The sequence below is a fragment of the Mobula birostris genome, unplaced genomic scaffold, assembly GCF_030028105.1.
Source record: "Mobula birostris isolate sMobBir1 unplaced genomic scaffold, sMobBir1.hap1 scaffold_287, whole genome shotgun sequence".
NCBI classification, from domain to species: Eukaryota; Metazoa; Chordata; class Chondrichthyes; order Myliobatiformes; family Myliobatidae; genus Mobula; species Mobula birostris.
Genome location: NW_027275927.1, coordinates 180,316 through 198,522, shown reverse-complemented (window position 1 = coordinate 198,522; position 18,207 = coordinate 180,316). Strand labels below are relative to the sequence as shown.

General features: G+C 40.4%; 1 protein-coding gene across 3 annotated transcripts in view; it reads right to left on the bottom strand.

The window, feature by feature from the left end:
- The window catches only part of enah (ENAH actin regulator), a 301,284-nt gene that overhangs the window by 142,643 nt on the left and 140,434 nt on the right, over nucleotides 1-18,207 (bottom strand). For all 3 annotated transcript variants that reach the window (XM_072250356.1, XM_072250357.1, XM_072250359.1), the window contains exon 3: nucleotides 5,373-5,550. In XM_072250356.1, the coding sequence (XP_072106457.1) occupies nucleotides 5,373-5,550 (178 nt within the window). The remainder of the gene's footprint in view (nucleotides 1-5,372; nucleotides 5,551-18,207) is intronic.

The following is an 18,207-nucleotide window of genomic DNA, read 5'->3' as shown; positions in this document are numbered from 1 at the left end:
ATTGAGGGGTTGTAACTGATCTTGAACCTGCTGTTGCAAGTCCTTCTACCTGATGGCAGCAGCAAGAAAAGAGTATGGCCTGGGTGGTGAGGATCTTTGATAATGGATGCTGCTTTTCTATGGCAATGCTTCATGTAGACGTGCTCAATGGTTGGCAGTGTTTTACCTGTGATGTACTGGGCCAATCCATTACCTTTTGCAGGATTTTCTGATGTTCCCATACCAGGCTATAATGCAGCCAGTCAGCACACTTTCCACTACGTATCTATTGATGTTTGCCAAGGTTTTCAATGACTTAGCAAATCTCTGCAGACTCCTGAGGAAGTAGAGGTGCTGTCGTGCTTTCTTTGCAATTATTTTTATATGATAGTTCCAGAACAGGTCCTATGAAATACTGACACCCAGAAATTTAAAGTTATTGACCCTCTCCACCTCTGCTCCTCCGATGATTACCGGCTCATGGACCTCTGGTTTTCCTCTCCTGAAATCCACAATCAGTTCCTTGGTCTTACTGACATTGAGTGAGAGGATGTTATTACACCACTCAGCCAAGTTTTCAGTCTCCCTCCTGTATGCTGATTCGTCACCCCCTTTGATACAGCCTAAAACAGAGGTATCATCAAACTTGTATATGGTGTCAGAGTTGTACTTAGCCACACAGTCCTAGGTACAAAGCGAGTGGAGCAGGGGGCTAAGCACACATCCCAGCAGTGCTCCTGTGCTGATGGAGACTGTGGAGGAGATGTGCTTGCCAATCCAAACTGATTGGGGTCTACAAGCCAGGAAATCCAAGATCCAATTGCACAAAGGCGTATTGAAGCCCAGGTCTTGAAGTTCACTGATTAGTCTTGAGGGGATGCTGGTGTCAAATGCTGAGTTGTAATCGATAAAGAACATCCTTGCTGTCCAGGTGGTTCCAGGGATGTGTGAAGAGCCAACGAGAAAGTATCTGCTGTGGACCTGTTGCTTCGGTCGGCAAATTGGAGTGGGTCTAAATCGCCACTCAGACAGGAGCCTCTCAAAACACCATCACAATGGATGGAAGTGCCACTGGACAATAGTCATTTAGACAGGTTACCACGCTCTTCTTGGGAACTGGTACGATTAAAGCTTGCTTAAAGCAGGTTGGTACCACACACTGCCAGAGCGAGAGTTTGAAGATATCCATGAATACACCAGCCAGTTGGTTGGCACAGCTCTTCAGTTCTCGGTCAGGTACTCCAACCAGACCAGATGCTTTCCTTGGATCCACTCTCATCACGTCATCTTCAGGTACTGAGGCCAAGGGATCTTTGAGAGGTTGGGGGTGCTCAATGGTTCCTCCCTGTTCTGGTGATCAAAGCAAGCACAGAAGGTATTGAGCTCAACTGGAAGCTCTGCTCTGTTTCCCCATTACACAAGACTTAACTCTGTAGGAGGTTATGGGGCATTCAAACGCTGCCACAGCTGTCCAGCATCCCTGGTTGATTCCAGTCTCGTCCAGAATCTCCATCACCCAAGAGATGGCTTTCTGGAGATCATACCCACATCTCCAGACTTGAATGCCTCTGATCTGGCTCTCAGTGGGTTCCGGACTTCATTGTTCATCTCGGGCTTCTGATTGGGGAAAATCCTGAATGATTTCATGGGGGCACATCATCCACAGCTGTTTTAATTAAGTCTAATGATCCTGGTGGAGTCATTCAGGTTCTCAGATGAGTTCTTGAAACAGCCCAGTCCACTGACTCAAGGCAATCCTGTAACAGTTCCCCTGCCTCCCGCGACCACTTCTTAGTTGTCTTGATCTCTGTAGCCTTTCTCCTCAGGCTCTGTTTGTAATGTAAGTAGCAAGAGTACAGCTAAATGATCCGACTTATCAAAATGTGGTCTCGGAAAGGAACAATAGACATTGCTTATCATAGTGTAGCAGTGGTCTAGTGTGTTGGGACCTCTAGTGCAACAGGTTACGTGCTGGTGATAATTGGACAGGGTTTCCTTCAAACAGGCCTGGTTAAAGTCACCAACTAAAATTTGAAATACATCAGGATGAGCTGTTTCTTGCTCACCTTGTATTCCATCTGGGTAACCTCCAACCTGATAGCATGTACATCAATTCCTCCTTCCAGTAAAAAAAATACCCCCCAACTTCTATTCCCCCACTCTGGCCTCTTAACTCTTCCCACCTGCCTATCACCTTCCCTGGGTCCCTTCCTCCTCACCTTTCTCCTTCGGTCCACTCTCCTCTTCTATTCAATTACTTCCTCTCCAGCCTTTTACCTTTCCTACTCACAGGGCTCCACCCAACACCTTCTAGCTATCCTCCTTCCCCTCCCTCCACCTTTTTATTCTGGTGGCTCCCCCCATTCTTTCCAGCCCTGAAGAAGGGTATTTATTGATTTCCATGGATTCTGCCTGACCTGCTGAGACCTCCAGCACTTTACGTGTTTTGCTTTGGATTTCCAGCACCTGCAGTATTTCTTGTGTTTATGATTAGCTGTAAAGGTACTGTTGACAAAATTATACAGTATTTTCTGGAGGGGGTAGAAAGTCAAATGTGAGAAGGTACAATTTTAAGGGGAGGTGAGAAAGGACAATTTTGAAGGAGATAAGCAAGGCGGAATATTTTCTCTGCACAAAATGGTCAGTGGAATGCACTGCCGGTGGAGGAAATAGAAGCAGATACAAAAGTAATACATGTCAAAAGGTATTTAGAAAGACACATAAATAGACAAGGAATGGAGACCATGAACAGGCTGATGGGATTAGTTAGCATCATGTTCAATACAACATGGTACCAATCATGGAGGGCTGAATGACCTTTTTCCATTTTTCTATGTTCTATAAACAATGCACTTGGAGTACAAACAACAGTAAATGCAATAACTTGTAGGATGTGCAGTACAATCTAACAATGAGCTATCAGAATGCATGACTTTAAATTCCTAAATGCAACAGGTGATCTCCAGGACATATCAGTGAAATGACCTTGATACGAGTTCAGGATACTCCAATGCACCAAGAAAACCAACAGCAGTCAAGCTTTTGGCAAAGGGAGGCCTAGATCCACAGAGATATGTAAATCAAACAGCAGCATGTGTTTTTTTTAAATGTTAATAAATTTGGAATTAAGAACTAGCAAGTGTGATAAAAACCAATATGGAACAGTCATAACTTTCAGGTAAGAAAATCTATCTTTTTTTTACTCTGACTAAAATGTAATTCCAGACTCACAATGTTCGCTTTTAGCTATCCTGTATTATGCAAGCCACAAAGTTCAGGGACAACTTGAGATGGGCAAATTCCAGCCTTGTCAATAACTTCAATATCCCATGAACAAATAAAACCAACAGTGGTCAAAGCTTTTGGTAGAGGGAGGCCAAGACAACTGATCCACAGAGACATGTAAATCAAACAGCAGCATGTGAATTTTTTTAATGCAAGAATAGACACAAGGACTAAGATGAAAATGTCTCAACTTGCCTATCAGTACCTTGTAAATAATTACATGCCATACAACTAATGCAACAATATTACATTGCACCAATGTGACTAAAATACCCCAAAACACCAAAGTAAATCAGAAAATGCTGGAAATATGCTGTAGCTCAGGTGACATCTGTGGACAGAAGCAAGCAGTAATGTTTCAGGTTAATGATCAGACAAATTGTCATCAATCTGAAACCTTGAGCATTTCTCCCTCCACAGATGTTTCACAAGCATTTTCTTAACTTATTTCAGATTATAACCTCTTTTTTTAAATTTTGATTTCTGAATACAAAAGTTGAGCAGTGGTTCATTATCTGAAAATAATATACATGGCAATAGAAATTTTCACGATTGGCTACAATACAGGTCTTTATTATAAACTAATAGAACTGAAATGCAGCACACTTCTAGCAGGACAATTACATCAAGCTGCTAACCATAAACACAACTAATGAATGAGCTGAAAATTCCTGAATGCTTGTCAAAAAAGAATGACATTTTTCCTGAACCTATTTTCACGTTGTTCGCAGACCTTATCGATCTTTGTTGTTAAGTCTATAAAAGTTCCACAAAAACCCTCAAGTAAAACCGGACATGCACAGATTCACCAAAATAGATATTAGTTTTTAAATGGTCTGTAAATTTATACCAAAAATTTTAAGTGCAATAGGATTAAATATATGTCTTTAGACTAAAGGCAAATTCCATTGTATTGTCCAGTGTTCCTCCCAGTCTGAAATGTTATTTGAATATACCATTATGCTATCAGAAACTTGCTTAATTGTATTTCCTTAAAGATCTTGTGTCTAACATGCATTCGTAATAGTCTGATGAGTTCAATCTTCCATACCCAAAAAGGGATCAAGGAGCACAGCAATTCTACATCTCAGCAGGTTGGGTGTTTTTACCATTTAATTCACATTGGTATGCAAATTCTAGGATAAGTTAATGTCTCAGGAATGTCAGTGCAACCTGCTGATGGATGAGATTACAGCATAACTTCCTAGTTATAGCAGTTGCTATAAATGTACACCAAGCACTTTCCAGCTCTGATTCACAAGTAATCAACTTCGTTTCTGAAAATAAAATAACTATTTAAATCATCAACGCACCTCATCAGAAAGTTACATTGCCCAGCAACCAAATAAAGCAATTTTATTATTTACACTATGATAAATAAACTAATGCTTTCAAATTCAATTTGTATAATAAACTACAACAAGCAGTTTTTGTATTCAAGCTCTGACCACATCAGTAATTCAATTTCCTCCTTGACCCTCCCCGACCTAAGCATACTGATTAGGACACTCACAAACAAGCATCGTGAGGCATGAGTAAACCAAGTTATCATCGTCCTTTTATCTTTGAATTTAAACGGAAATTTTGGCTCAAGAGAAGGTAACTTCTGTAAGTAATAGCACTCAGGTTGGAAGGGACAAGAACATGCTGCTCAGTTGTGTGCAAACTACAGACTTTCAATGACAGCTGAACGCTCCTTGAAATGGCTCAGGAAGGCAGACAGTATAATCAGTCAGTAACTACACAGGACCTCCATGATGGGTTTGCAATTAAGTTAACAACTGACCCTTTAACGGTGCAGTAGTCAGAAACCAGAGCAAACCACTGATGTCTCACTTGAAAACACATTTCCCATTTTCATCTTTGTCAGATAATGCATTTGTGCATATTGCTGAGGAGTCAGATGTAGCCAAGATATCTCGTTACCCTCCCAACATCACAGAACGGCTTGACAATCATTTTTTTCTACAGAAGGATTGAAGCAGAAGAAAAATGCAACTAAATTATGGCCAGACCTGATTCAATAAGGCCACCCTTTCAATTTGCTCTGACTTAATTCACAAAAACAAATTATTAAAATTGCAACAATTTACACAAAGAATTCTTACCTGCATCCTGGGAATTTAGCACTTCCAAGGCATGCATCATGGCACTTGCAAATACATTGGCATCTTCTTTGCTGCCAAAGTTCAGACCATACACCTGCCTGGCATCTCGCCACTGATGAAAGGTCTGTGTAGCCTGATTGTACTTCAGCCCTTTGGGAATGGCACAGTTTATCACAACCTGTCAATAAAAGTTTCAGAAGTTTAAAATTAGTGTAACAAACACAGGGAATAATTCCACTTGAAAGGAAGAATAGAAGCTTGCAAGTTAAATTGGTAAGTCATATTGAGCAAGGAACATTCCAACAAGATTCCTCCCAGCACAAGTAACAAAATTGATTGTTTTACGTTAAAATATGTAAAGGCGACCCTTAGATTATGGGGGAGTTAGCTCCTAGAAAGTTATCGTATTGTATTTTCCCCAACATAAATTCTAGCAGAGTGAATTTTATTCATCTCAAATTTTTGTGTTGTGATTTATGAATCCTGTAAGTTCCATAACCTGAATGCAGTAATAAGAGGAATCATCTACATAGTAAAATCTTTGTTTGAGATAATTTGAGACATATGCAACACCATAATAAAAACTATGTTGCAACTAACCAAAAATGACCAATTTTATTTTGTCTCCTATTCAAGCTATAAAGGATTGGCAGATAATGCTATGTAACTTACAATTTTGTTTTAAATCATAATATTTATCCATAATAACTATAATAATTCAGAGATCTAGATACAGTTTTAACAACAATTACAGTAAATCCTTTGGAACAAGAAACAAAGATGATAAATAATATCACAGAGAAACAGAGGAACATTCCAAGTCAACAAACAAAACACAAATGTGAAAGCATACTCCTGCAATGTCAGCACTTATCCACATCCTTTCCACCACACCTACACAGAACAAAAAGTAAAATGCTGCTAAAACTCAGCAAATGAAGAGGCATTCATTGAGAAAGGGATTCAAAGTAAAGCATCGACTTTCACTTTGCCTCCATGGGTGCTGCATAGCCCAGAAATTTCCCAGTACTTTTTTTTGAGATACTAGTGTCTGTGGTCTCTTGTGACCGCACCCCTACATAGAAACTGGTAGTGGCCTGGATTCTGAGCTATGCATGTGAACGTATACATTTATGAATTTATGCAGAAAGTTTTATGGGGTATACCTACAAAAAAAGTGACAAATTTTGAAATTTCGCTAAACAATTTCATCCAAAAACAAACAGAGCAATTTGAGATGTCTACCCAGCACCAAAAGAAACAAGTAGACTCATGTGATGGCTGTCTTCGATAATTGTGATTGTCAGGAAGTCCTCAGAGCAAGTATAAACCCAGCCACTTTCAAATTTTTTAACCTGAACATCAAAATTGGTGATGTTCATTGACTGCATAAAGTTCAGTTCCACTTGGAAATGAAGCAGTTCACATCTTCATTCAGCAAAAGTTAAACCACGTAGAGATCTGTTGGATGACAGGTAAAATATACTCAGAGGCCACTTTATTAGGTACACCTATATACCTGCACATTAATGCAAATAGCTCATCAGCCAATCATATGGCAGCAACTCAAAAGCATGCCCATATGGTCGAGAGGTTCCGTTGCTGTTCAGACCAAACATCAGAATGGGGAAGAAATGTGATCCCAGTGATTGTGACTGATTGGAATGATTATTGGTGTCAGATGGGTGGTTTGTGTATCTCAGAAACTATTGGACTCCTGCGATTTTCACAAGAGTTTACAGAGAATGTTGCGATAAACAAAAAGACATCCAGTGAGTGGCAGTTCTGTGGGCGAAAATGCCTTGTTCATGAGAGGTCAGAGAAGAATAGCCAGACTGGTTCAAGCTGACTGAAAAACAGCAGTAACTCAAATAACCACGCACTACAAAAGAGGTGTACAGAAAAGCATCTATGAAAGCCCAACACATCGAACCTTGATGTGGATGAGCTAAAGCAGCAGAAGACTACAAACATAATAGCCACTTTATCAGGTACAGGAGGCACTGAGTATGGCCTGTTTCTGTGCTGTAGTGGTCTATGATTCTACGTAGAGGAGACTCAAACTACCCTACAACGTCACAGCTTTCCAGAAAGAATCTTGGCTGCTGAAGACAAGCATCTTGGATGAATAATCGGCTGACAATTACGGAGTCATCAATTCGAGGATATCAATCAATCAAAAGTATAAGAATTAGATTTTGATTCTCTTCCTGGACTGCTGTACACACAAAGATCAGTATAAAGCTTAGATGACAATAGGGATTTGGCCAGATCTTGTACAAACCTCTGATTTTTGGGTTTCATTGCTAAGACGGCATTGGCAAGACATGTCAATGTTTTGCAGGCAGTTAACAAAACTAATTATTCCATTAAATTTTTTTTCTGGACTACAATCACTACAACCTGCGATTTCTCTGAGAATTGTACTTTTGAACTATCTATACAAACAGGCGTTTTTATGGGATCTGGAAGGATTCAGTGAACTGGACTCTTGAGAATGCAGGTGCGGGCAAGACAACTGCTGGGGCAGATTTGCGGCTGAAGCAAAACTGTAGGCTGGGTTTAAACTGTGGGCTGGATTGCAGCAGCAGGGCCTAGGCCCAAAAGCAAGTAACAAATCAATGTCAGCCAGGTTTTAAAAATTAAGGCATTGAGGCCGAGGGCAAAGGACAAAGCAGTGATCAGCTCGCTACTCCCCTCGGCTTTACTCACCTCAGCACTGAATTGACTCCAGCTGCAGTGTTTCTGCGTTTGTGGCTGCCTGCAAGATGAATCTCAAGGTTGTATATGGTATACATATTTTGATAATAAATGTACTTTACACTTCAATAGTAACAACCACTATGTGTGCATTATATTTAGAGTATATTTTGTTGTGGGTTTGGATTTGCAGGAGATAAATAAAGGAAATATTTGAAAATATAATAAATGATAATTTGGATGAGGCTAGATTTGGTGAACAAGATCACACAATTGGCTGGATGGATACAGCTAATATACAGTGCCTATAACAAGCATTCATCCCTCTGAGCTGCCTCCAACTTTCAAATCCCTTACTCACTCTTCCTTCAGTTAGTCCTGACGAAGGGTCTCGGCCTGAAACGTGGACTGCACCTCTTCCTAGAGATGCTGCTTGGCCTGCTGCGTTCACCAGCAACTTTTATGTGTGTTACTTGAATGTCCAGCATCTGCAGAATTCCTGTTGTTTGCGTTTAAATTCATCCCTCTGGGAAGTTTTCATGTTTTATGTTTTACAACATTGAATCACAGTGAATTTAGTTTGGCTTATTTGACACTGATCAACAGAAAAAGACTCTTTCATGCAAAGTGAAAACAGATCTCCAAAAAGTGATCTAAATTAGTTACAAATATAAAACACAAAATAATTGATTGCATAAGTATTCACCCCCTTGAAAATAACACACTAAATCATCACTGGTACCACCAAATGGTTTTAGAAGTCTCATAATTAGTTAAATGGAGATTGCCTGTGTGCACAGTCAAGGTATTTCAATTAATTGTAGTAAAAGTACAGCTGTCTCTGGAAGGTAGAACTGCTGGTGAGTCAGTATCCTGGCAAAAACTACACCATAAAGACAAAAGAACACTCCAAGCAACTCTGTGAAAAGGTTATTGAAAAGCTCAAGCCAGGAGATGGATACAAGAACATTTCCAAGTTACTGAATATCCCTTGGAGTGCAATTAAGACAATCATCAAGAAATGAAAAGACTATGGCACAGCTGTAAATCATGCAAGAAGGGAAGTAGTGAGGGTGGCCACCAAGAGACCTATGACAACCCTGGAGCTTCACCAGTTACAGCTATATGGAAGAGTCTCAAAGAGAAATGAAAGCCAGTGTTGAAAAAAACTCACATTAAATCTTGGCTAGGATTTGCCAGAAGGGATGTGGGAGACTCTGAAGTCAGCTGGAACAGTTCTGATGAAACCAGAATTAAGCTTTTTACCCATTAGACTAAATCCTATGTTTGGCGCAAGTCAAACACTGCACATCATCAAAAACATGCCATCCCTTCCATGAAGCTTGGTGGTGGCTGCATCATGCTAGGGGGATACTTCACTGCAGCAGGCCTTGGAAGACTTGTGAAGGTAGAGGGTAGGATGAAAACAGCAAAATAAAGGGAAATCCTGGAGGAAAAACCTGAGGCAGTCTGCAAGAGAACCGCAACTTGTGAGAAGATTTGTTTTCCAGCAAGGCAATGACCCCAGGCATAAAGCCAAAGCTACAAAGGAATGGCTTAAAAACAAAGTTAAATTAATGTCCTGGAGTGACCAAATCACAGTCCAGACCTCAATCCAATTGAGAATTTCTGGCTGGACTTGAAAAGGACTATTCACTCATGATCCCCATGCAATCTGACAGAGCTTGAGCAGTTTTGTAAAGAATACTGAAAAATTGCAGTGTCCAGATGTGCAAAGCTGATACAGACCTATCCATACAGACCCAAGGCTGTAATTGCTGCCAAAGGTGCATCTACTAAATACTGACTTGAAAGGGGTGAATACTAATTAACCAATTATTGTGTTTTATATTTGTAATTAAATTCGATCACTTTGTAGAGATCTGTTTTCAATTTGACATGAAAGAATCTTTCTGTCGATCAGTGTCAAAAACAGCCAAATTAAATCCACTGTGATTCAATGTTGTAAAACAATAAAACATGAAAACTTCCAAGGTGGGTGAATACTTTTTATAGGCGCCGTAACTACCAGAGTCATTGCACAACTCACAGCATTCCTTCCATAAAGTATGTGCCAGTTATGTACTATATGATTTTCATTGTGCAAAGTTCAAAATAACTTTTTTATCAAAGTATGTATATCATATACAACCTTGAAATTGATCTTCCTGCAGGCTCCTACAGGAAAACAAAAACACAACAGAATCCACGAAAAACCACAAATAAAAAAGACCAACAAACATCTAATGTGCAAGAGGACAAATCCTTCAAATAACAAAAAAAAACCAAATAACACATAGAATATGAGCCCCAAAAGCGAGTCCACAGCTTCAGGGTTAGTTCAACACCTCGGCAAGTGAAGCCAATCAAAGAACTTGATGGCTGCAGGGCAACAACTGCTCCTGAACATAGCAGCATGGGACCCAAGACTCCTGCACATCCTCACCTGATGATAATGGGAAGAGAAGACGACAGGTTAAATGCAGGCAGATGGGACGGGCTCAGATAGGGGTGGGGGAATTTTGGCTGGCACGGAGTAGTAGGGCTGAAATTTCGGGCCTTGAAATTTGCCAACATAATAGTATCTCCCCTTTACAAACACCACAGCAACAATCATCAATAATCATCAACTCCAAGCTCGTGCACAAGTCTTGAGCATATAGATCGCATTCCTCAAAACCACTTGGGAATACCTTGGCCTTGGCGACACAACTACCAAGAGCACAGAGGCCAAAGCAATCCAGTATCACTTCTCAGGGAACTATATAGCTTGTAGCCATCACCCATATTCCTAAATTTGAACTGAAGGTTTGAAGAATGAAACTGAAATAAACGTGGACACAATGTTCTTAAGGTGGTAAATTTAAAGAATACTCGGAGATTAAAGAGACAGTTTCTATTTTTGACGAAAGGTGTCAGGTACTTTTTTTGAAAAATAGTGGCATAAGAAGCATGCTGAAAGGGTCAAAAAGCTTTGTACTCTTGGGTTGCGGTCATCCTGGGCTTGAAGGGAAATGTTTGACAAGAGTTTCTTGAATTGGCAAAAGATTTTCCTTGCATTGGCAGAGTTGAAGGAGCATGTACAGAAAAAGGTCTCTCAAAGATGGGATAACCCCATAAAGGTACAGTAAGCTTTCCTTGTACCAAACATACAGTTCAAATAAAATCTGCATCATTATCAGGTCCTTCAGGCTCCACTCAATTCTTAGCTAAGCCATTAGGTGGAGCTACACAACACAACAAGGCTAAACAAATAAATAAAATTAATGCCAAACCTTAAAAAGATGTTAAACACAACTGTTAGTAACCTTTTTAAAACACACCTCAGCCAATCAGTACCATATAGGAGTTAAGAATATCGTATTATGGCTGGTGCTCAGGAGTCATGGTAAAAACAAAATCCCATGCACTAGGGATTTGTGCTACAACAGCAAAGTGTGATTTACAGTTACTAGTCTCAGCAGAACATTATGACCCCTGTCCAACACAACAGACTGTATGCTGCAAAAAGTGCAGGCTCAGCTCAGGTACCCAAGTTAGCCTTTCACTCACCACTCTTAACAGTACAGATAGGGATTGCACAAGTTACCAGCATTCTAAAAATGAATAAATGGAATGCCAGTGCACTTTAAGCTTGGCCTTACACAGTTTGGAGAGATACAAATCAAGATGAAACAACAGCCACTTGAAATGACTTTCTATCTTGGTGCAAACACTTTCATACCCAGACAAGCAGTGATAAACCTGGAGCAGTTTGGCTATGACGGGGTGGGAGGTGGGGAGCTAAGTATGCTGACATCCTTTGGCACAAGTTAGAGAATGTCAGTTACAGAGCCATGCAATGTCATCCAAAGCTGATGTGCTTCATCTATGACAGCAAAAATACAAATTAGCAGAAGTGAGCCACTCAGCCCTTTGTGATCATGGGTCATCTGATTGTAAGTTCAGCTCCATATTCCCATCTACCTTTCATCACCTGGCTTGTTTATCTACCTAATAGTCAATGGTTTCATAGACTTTTGAGGAAGAGTTGCAAAGACACAAAAGCAGAGAGAAAATATTTCAACACACACAAAATGCTGGAGAAACTCAGCAGGTTAGGCAGCATCTATGGAGAGAAAGGAACAGTCAACCTTTCATGCTGAGACCCTTCATCAGAACAAGAAAGAGAAGGTAGAAGCCAAAATGAAAGGGTAGTGAGAGGGAAGGGAGTATAAAGTAGCAAGTGACAGGGTCAGAGGTGAATCCAAGTGACAAAGGACAGGGAAGCGATTACAAACAGAAAAAAATTTTTGATTTTGATGCCATTAGGATGTGGGTGAGGGCTACACTGATAGCAGCGGGAGAAAACCCTTGTTTTCTGGGGGAGGGGGGAGGGGAGGACATCTTGGATGTCCTGGAATGGAAAGGACATATGTGGTGGAGACAGAGACACTGAGAAAAGGAAATAGCATTCTTTCAAGTGACCGGGGGGAGGGGGAGTAGTCAAATTAACAGTGGGAGTCAGTGGGTCTGTAAAATATATCAATAATCTGTCTCCAGAGATGAAATATTTCATTTCAGTTCTGTATTAAATAGGTGGCCCTTAGTTTCAACTGTGACCCCAAACTGAAGATTTTCCGATTAGAGGAAATATCCTCTCCACATGTATCCTGTCAAGGTCCTCAGAATTTTATATGACAGAACTTGTTAAAGCATCAGAAATGCCTGGAGAAGTAAAGCAGCTCCATTCTTAATGCCCAGGTATCCTATGTAGACACTCACTACCATGTCTGTCCACAAATGGTATTCCCCTGTCTGACTGCCAGTACTAAGTCAACACTTTTAAACAGTGTAACCTCAGTGTAATTCTATGAGGAGATGATCCAAGCAATTTCAGGGAAGTCCTGATAAAGGGTCTCAGACCAAAACGTCAGCTCTTTATTCCTTTCCATAGATGCTGCCTGACCTGCAGAGTTCCTCCAGCATTTTATGCAGAGAAGTAATGTGCTTCTAAGCTAAGATTTTGTGAAACTTACAAATGGTAGTACTCCCATTCACTCACTGTCCTTTGTCCTAGGTGATAGTGATCATGGGCAAACCAACAACAGCTACATTCAGTAAGTCTGTTTGACGAGACAGTGGCAGGCCATGCACCAATGAGCTGCACTGCTCTAAATAGTACTAGAATTCTTCTATAGTGTTGGACACTTCTGGGAAGAGTAGACAGTCATGCTCATGACTTGCTCTGAGCATGGTGGGAAGATTTTCATGAGTTTTGACGCCTTCAAAGTACCCAGGACATCTTTAGGGAGCAGTGTCTCAGAAAGGCAGCTTCTATTATTAAGGGCCTCCAGCACCCAGGGCATGCCTTTTTCTCACTGTTACCATCAGATAGGAGATACAGAAGCCTGAAGGCCCACTCAGCAATTAAGGAACAGCTTCTTCCCCTCTGCCATCCGATTCCTAAATGGACATTGAAGCTTTGGACACTACCTCACTTCTATTTTTTTTTTAAAAAACAGTATTTTTGTTGTTACATGCTCAAGGAGATCTGTTTTTTTTTGTGAGAATGATGTAATGATCTTTTGGAGGTCACCTGATGTGATTTTCCCGCCGATGTGAGGTCACGTGATGACATGTGCTCCGTGACTATATAAGGGTCGACCCAGGTGACGCAGTTAGTTTTTGAGTTTGTAGATTTCCAGGTAGAACGTGTTGTGCCTCCGTTTCTGTTGCGTTTGTTTTTGTGACGCAGTTTCATTTTTAAAACAGAAGGTGCGTTCTCTTACAAGATTTGTATTATTGGACTGGAAATTTGTGGCTGGAAGTGCCAATTTGCTCAATTCTGACAGTTGAGGGGAGAGTGAAGAATTCATCTAAGTGAAAGATCGAGAGAAGTTTGGCAGTTTAATAAAGAATCGACCTTATTGCGTCTTCGTTGGAGAGTACCTGCATCGAGATAACTCTTGCAAAAGGGCAATGAGTTCATGCAAAAAGGTGCTCGTTCTCTCTCCCTCTCCCTCTAAAGGAATTTAAGGTCAGTTAATTTAAACTGTTTATTTTTGGCATCGGGAATCCTGTGGACAGAACCAGCAGTAAAGGTGCGTCTGTGAAGAAACCCTTCTCCAGAGAAGTCTCTCCCAATTGAATGTGTAAAACTGTTGAACTTTCAAAGTTATCGCTTTAAGAACTATATCTGACTATATCGCTTTAAGAACTATTTTTGCATTTAACACTTTAAGAACCAGAGCCGAGTGGAGTTGGTGAACGGCTGCATACCTGTTGACCTCCTGTTAAAGTTTTCCTTTGTTTTTTTTCCCCTTATCGTTCATACGTGTTTGATAAATGTTTGGTTGTTTTTATATAACTTGTCTCGATTAATATTCATTGTTCCTGGTTACGAAACACTGTTTTTGCACATTTTTTAAAAATCTATTCTATGTAATTCATTTACTTGTTTGTTTATTATGTTTTATTTTATTTATTATTTTTTTCCTCTCTTTGCTAGACTATGTATTGCATTGAACTGCTGCTGCTAAGTTAACAAATTTCACATCACAATGCCGGTGACAATAAACCTGATTCTGATTCAGTGTCACATGGAACAGAACATCAAACTTGTGCTGCGCATACAGCACATTTATCCACAGATTCTGGTCAAAGGTGACAAGAAACTTGAGATAGGAGAATCATGGTTATGCTATTAAATATCAAGGGAAGATGATGTGATTCTCCCATACTGAATATGTTCACTGTCTGGCTTTACTTTGTACATTACTTGCTACCATGGTCCTTCCTGGCTTGTTTTGTTCTCTGAGCTGCAATACCTTTCAGTTTGAAATAAATTGAATAATGCAATAATAAACAAAATCTCTACTCTTAGTTTACAATGGAAGGAAAGTCACTGATCACACAGATGAAAGAATTGTTGGATGCATTGCTCTCTTGCAAGAAATTAACTTTCATTCACATAAATCTTACACGCAACAAGTGGTGTTTGCAGAACTACAGTTTAGCTAATAACAAAGGATGCTGGAAAACTTAACAGTCCAATCTGTAGAGAACGAAACTGAGTTAACATTATGCTATTTTCTCCTTATAGATGCTGTCTGACCTGCTGAGTTCCTCCAACATTTTGCGTGCTGTTCTGTATTCCCAACATTTCAGAACATGAAAGATTATATTTTGTTTCACTTCTCATGCTCACTGCTGAACCCAAGCAGTTCTTGCATTTTCAGGTGTTTTTCTTTATTTTACCAAAGCTCCTTGATGCCATGCGGTCAAATGCTGTTCGATTGTTAAAGTAAACACCTAACCATCTACTCACCTCTCAAATTTTGAATATTAAGAGCAAGGCTAAATCCAGCCTCAGGTAAGCCTGGAGAACCCAACTGAACATCAAAGTGCAGGTTACATGAGGATGATGGTGCACTGTTTGATTGTCATGCCAAAGTCCACATTAAGGGCATGTATATTAAGGCTAATTCTATGGCAATCTATATCTCCTCCCAGCCTGATAATAGTAAAGGGAGGAATATGGCAAGTCTATGAGGTTATAGTATTTTTTCCCTCTTAAGCATTCTCGTTTCCACACACATTACAATGGTGTGTAGGTTGGTGGAGTTACTGACCATCACAATTTGTCAGTCACTGCAAACGAAACTGGTGGAATCTGGAGAAAGTTGAAGGGAATGTTTGGAGAATAAAATAGGATTAGTATAACTGTATGCATAATGGTTGACATGGACTCAGTGGGCTGAAGGGCATGAGCGTGGATTTTGTGATTCAAGGCAAGGAAGAAGTGGCTGCCGGTGACACCAAGGCAGCAGTTGGTTGATTGGGCTATATCACCATTGTTTGCAAATGCCACAAGAGTAGTTGATATCACCACTGGAAATCAATCTTCCCAGAGCTATGCTACTGTTGTTTTAGATAAATCAGAATCAGATTTATTACCACTGGCAGGTGACGTGAAATTTGTTAATTTAGTTGGAGCAGTACAATGCAATACATAGTATAGAAAAAATAAAATAAAAATAAATAACTTAATCAATTACAGTATACATATATTGAATAGATTAAAAATTGTGCAAAAAACAAATACTATATATTAAAAAATTGAGGTAGTGGCCAAGGGTTCAATATCCATTTAGGAATCGGATGGCAGAGGGGAAGAAGCTGTTCCTGAATTGCTGAGTGTGCGCTTTCAGGCTTTTATACCTCTCACCCAATGGTAACAGTGAGAAAAGGGCATTCCCTGGGTGCTGGAGGTCCTTAATAATGGATGCTGCCTTTCTGAGACACCACTCCTTGAAGATGTCCTGGGGGGGTACTTCGTAGGCTAGTACCCAAGATGGAGCCGACTAAACTGACAACCCTCTGCAACTTCTTTCGGTCCTGTGCAGTAGCCCCCCCCCCCCCATCATCAAACAGTGATGCAGCCTGTCAGAATGCTCTCCACAGTACATCTATAGAAGTTTTTGAGTGCATTTGTTGATATACCAAATCTCTTCAAAGTCCTAATGAAGTATAGCCACTGTCTTGCCTTCTTTATAACTGCATTGATATGCTGGGACCAGGTCAGATCCTCAGAGATCTTGACACCCAGGAACTTGAAACTGCTCACTCTCTCCACTTCTGATTCCTATATGAGAATTGGTATATGAAAAACCTTATATCAATGATATTCCCTTCTTTACAGAATACTAAATGGAATGTTTGCTGATAATTGCAATTTGAAGGGATTGATGGGGAGATGGAGCTGGTGGGGAGGCAAGGATGGAGTTAGTGGCTGAGAGGTAATTACTGGATCAAGGGTCGTAGTTTATGGAACCTAATAAAGGAAGAGGATAAACAGAATGATATCAAGGGAAAGATGCTAAGTAGGTAGGAACAATGAGAGGAGGGATAGAGGACCTAGTGGGATGTACGCGTGGATGAAAGGCAGATGGAACCAGGTAGGGAAGAGGAAATATAGTGGATAACAAAGGGACTGAGAAGGTTTAAAAAGCACTGTGTGCAAGAGGATCTGAGTGAATCAGGAAGAGAAAGAGATAGAAATTCAGGTCACCTGAAATTGAAAAATTTAACTTTCATGCCACTAGTTTGTAGGCTATTCATCTAGTTTGTACTTGGCGTTACTAAGAATCGGAGGTAGTGGACAACAGGTTGGTGTCGAAATGGGAAGGGGGACTAGAATAGCTTGAAACCAGAGTTCAAGATGGTCAGTGCAAACGAAGTACAGATGCTTGGCAAAGCAGACCCCCAGCTTACGCTTGGCTCGCCAATGATGAAAAGGCCATTTTGGAAGTATCAAATTCAACAGACATGGTTGGCTCCTCTTCATAGGAAAAGAATCAGGCCACAAACAAGAGAAAATCTGCAGATGCTGGAAATCAAAGAAATACACACAAAATACTGGAGGAACTCAGCAGGACAGATAAGGGGTTTCAGCCCAAAACATCAATTGTTTATTCTTTTCCATAGATGCTACTTGGCCTGCTGAGTTCCCCCAATATTTTGTGTGTATTACAAAGGGTTAGGCTATTTGGCTCATTGGCCATTCAATCATGGCCGATTTATTTTCCCTTTCAACCTCATTCTCCTGTCTTCTTCCCGTAACCTTTAATGTCCTAACTATATAAGAACCTATCAATATGTGCTTTAAATATATCCTGGTATATTTGAAAAGGTACAGGTGTACGTCTCCTACATTTGCAGGGAAAAGTGCCTGGGGACAGGGAGGAATGTGAAGCAATGCACAAATGAAGGCATCAGTTTGTTAAAAGCAGGGTTAGGAAAGGAAAGATGTGGTGGGTTCACATTGCAAACAGTGATGAGATCACACCTCCTTTTCATTGGCAACTTGGAGCATTCTTTGTTCAAATTTACTGTCACCATTCCCCAATGTCGATGACTGCATTTGTACAGCCTCCTGCACCAATGCAAACTTATCAATTTTATTAACTGCTTTTCTTGCTTCCGCTCTGTCCTCAAATTCACATGGAATATTTCGGACACCATTCTCCTCTTACTGGCTCTCTGTAACTCCATCTCAGAAAAAACTATCCACTGACATTTACTGCAAACCCACCAAGTTCCACAGCCATTTAGATAACACCTCCTCCAAGGGAGTCTTTTGTAAGGACACCAT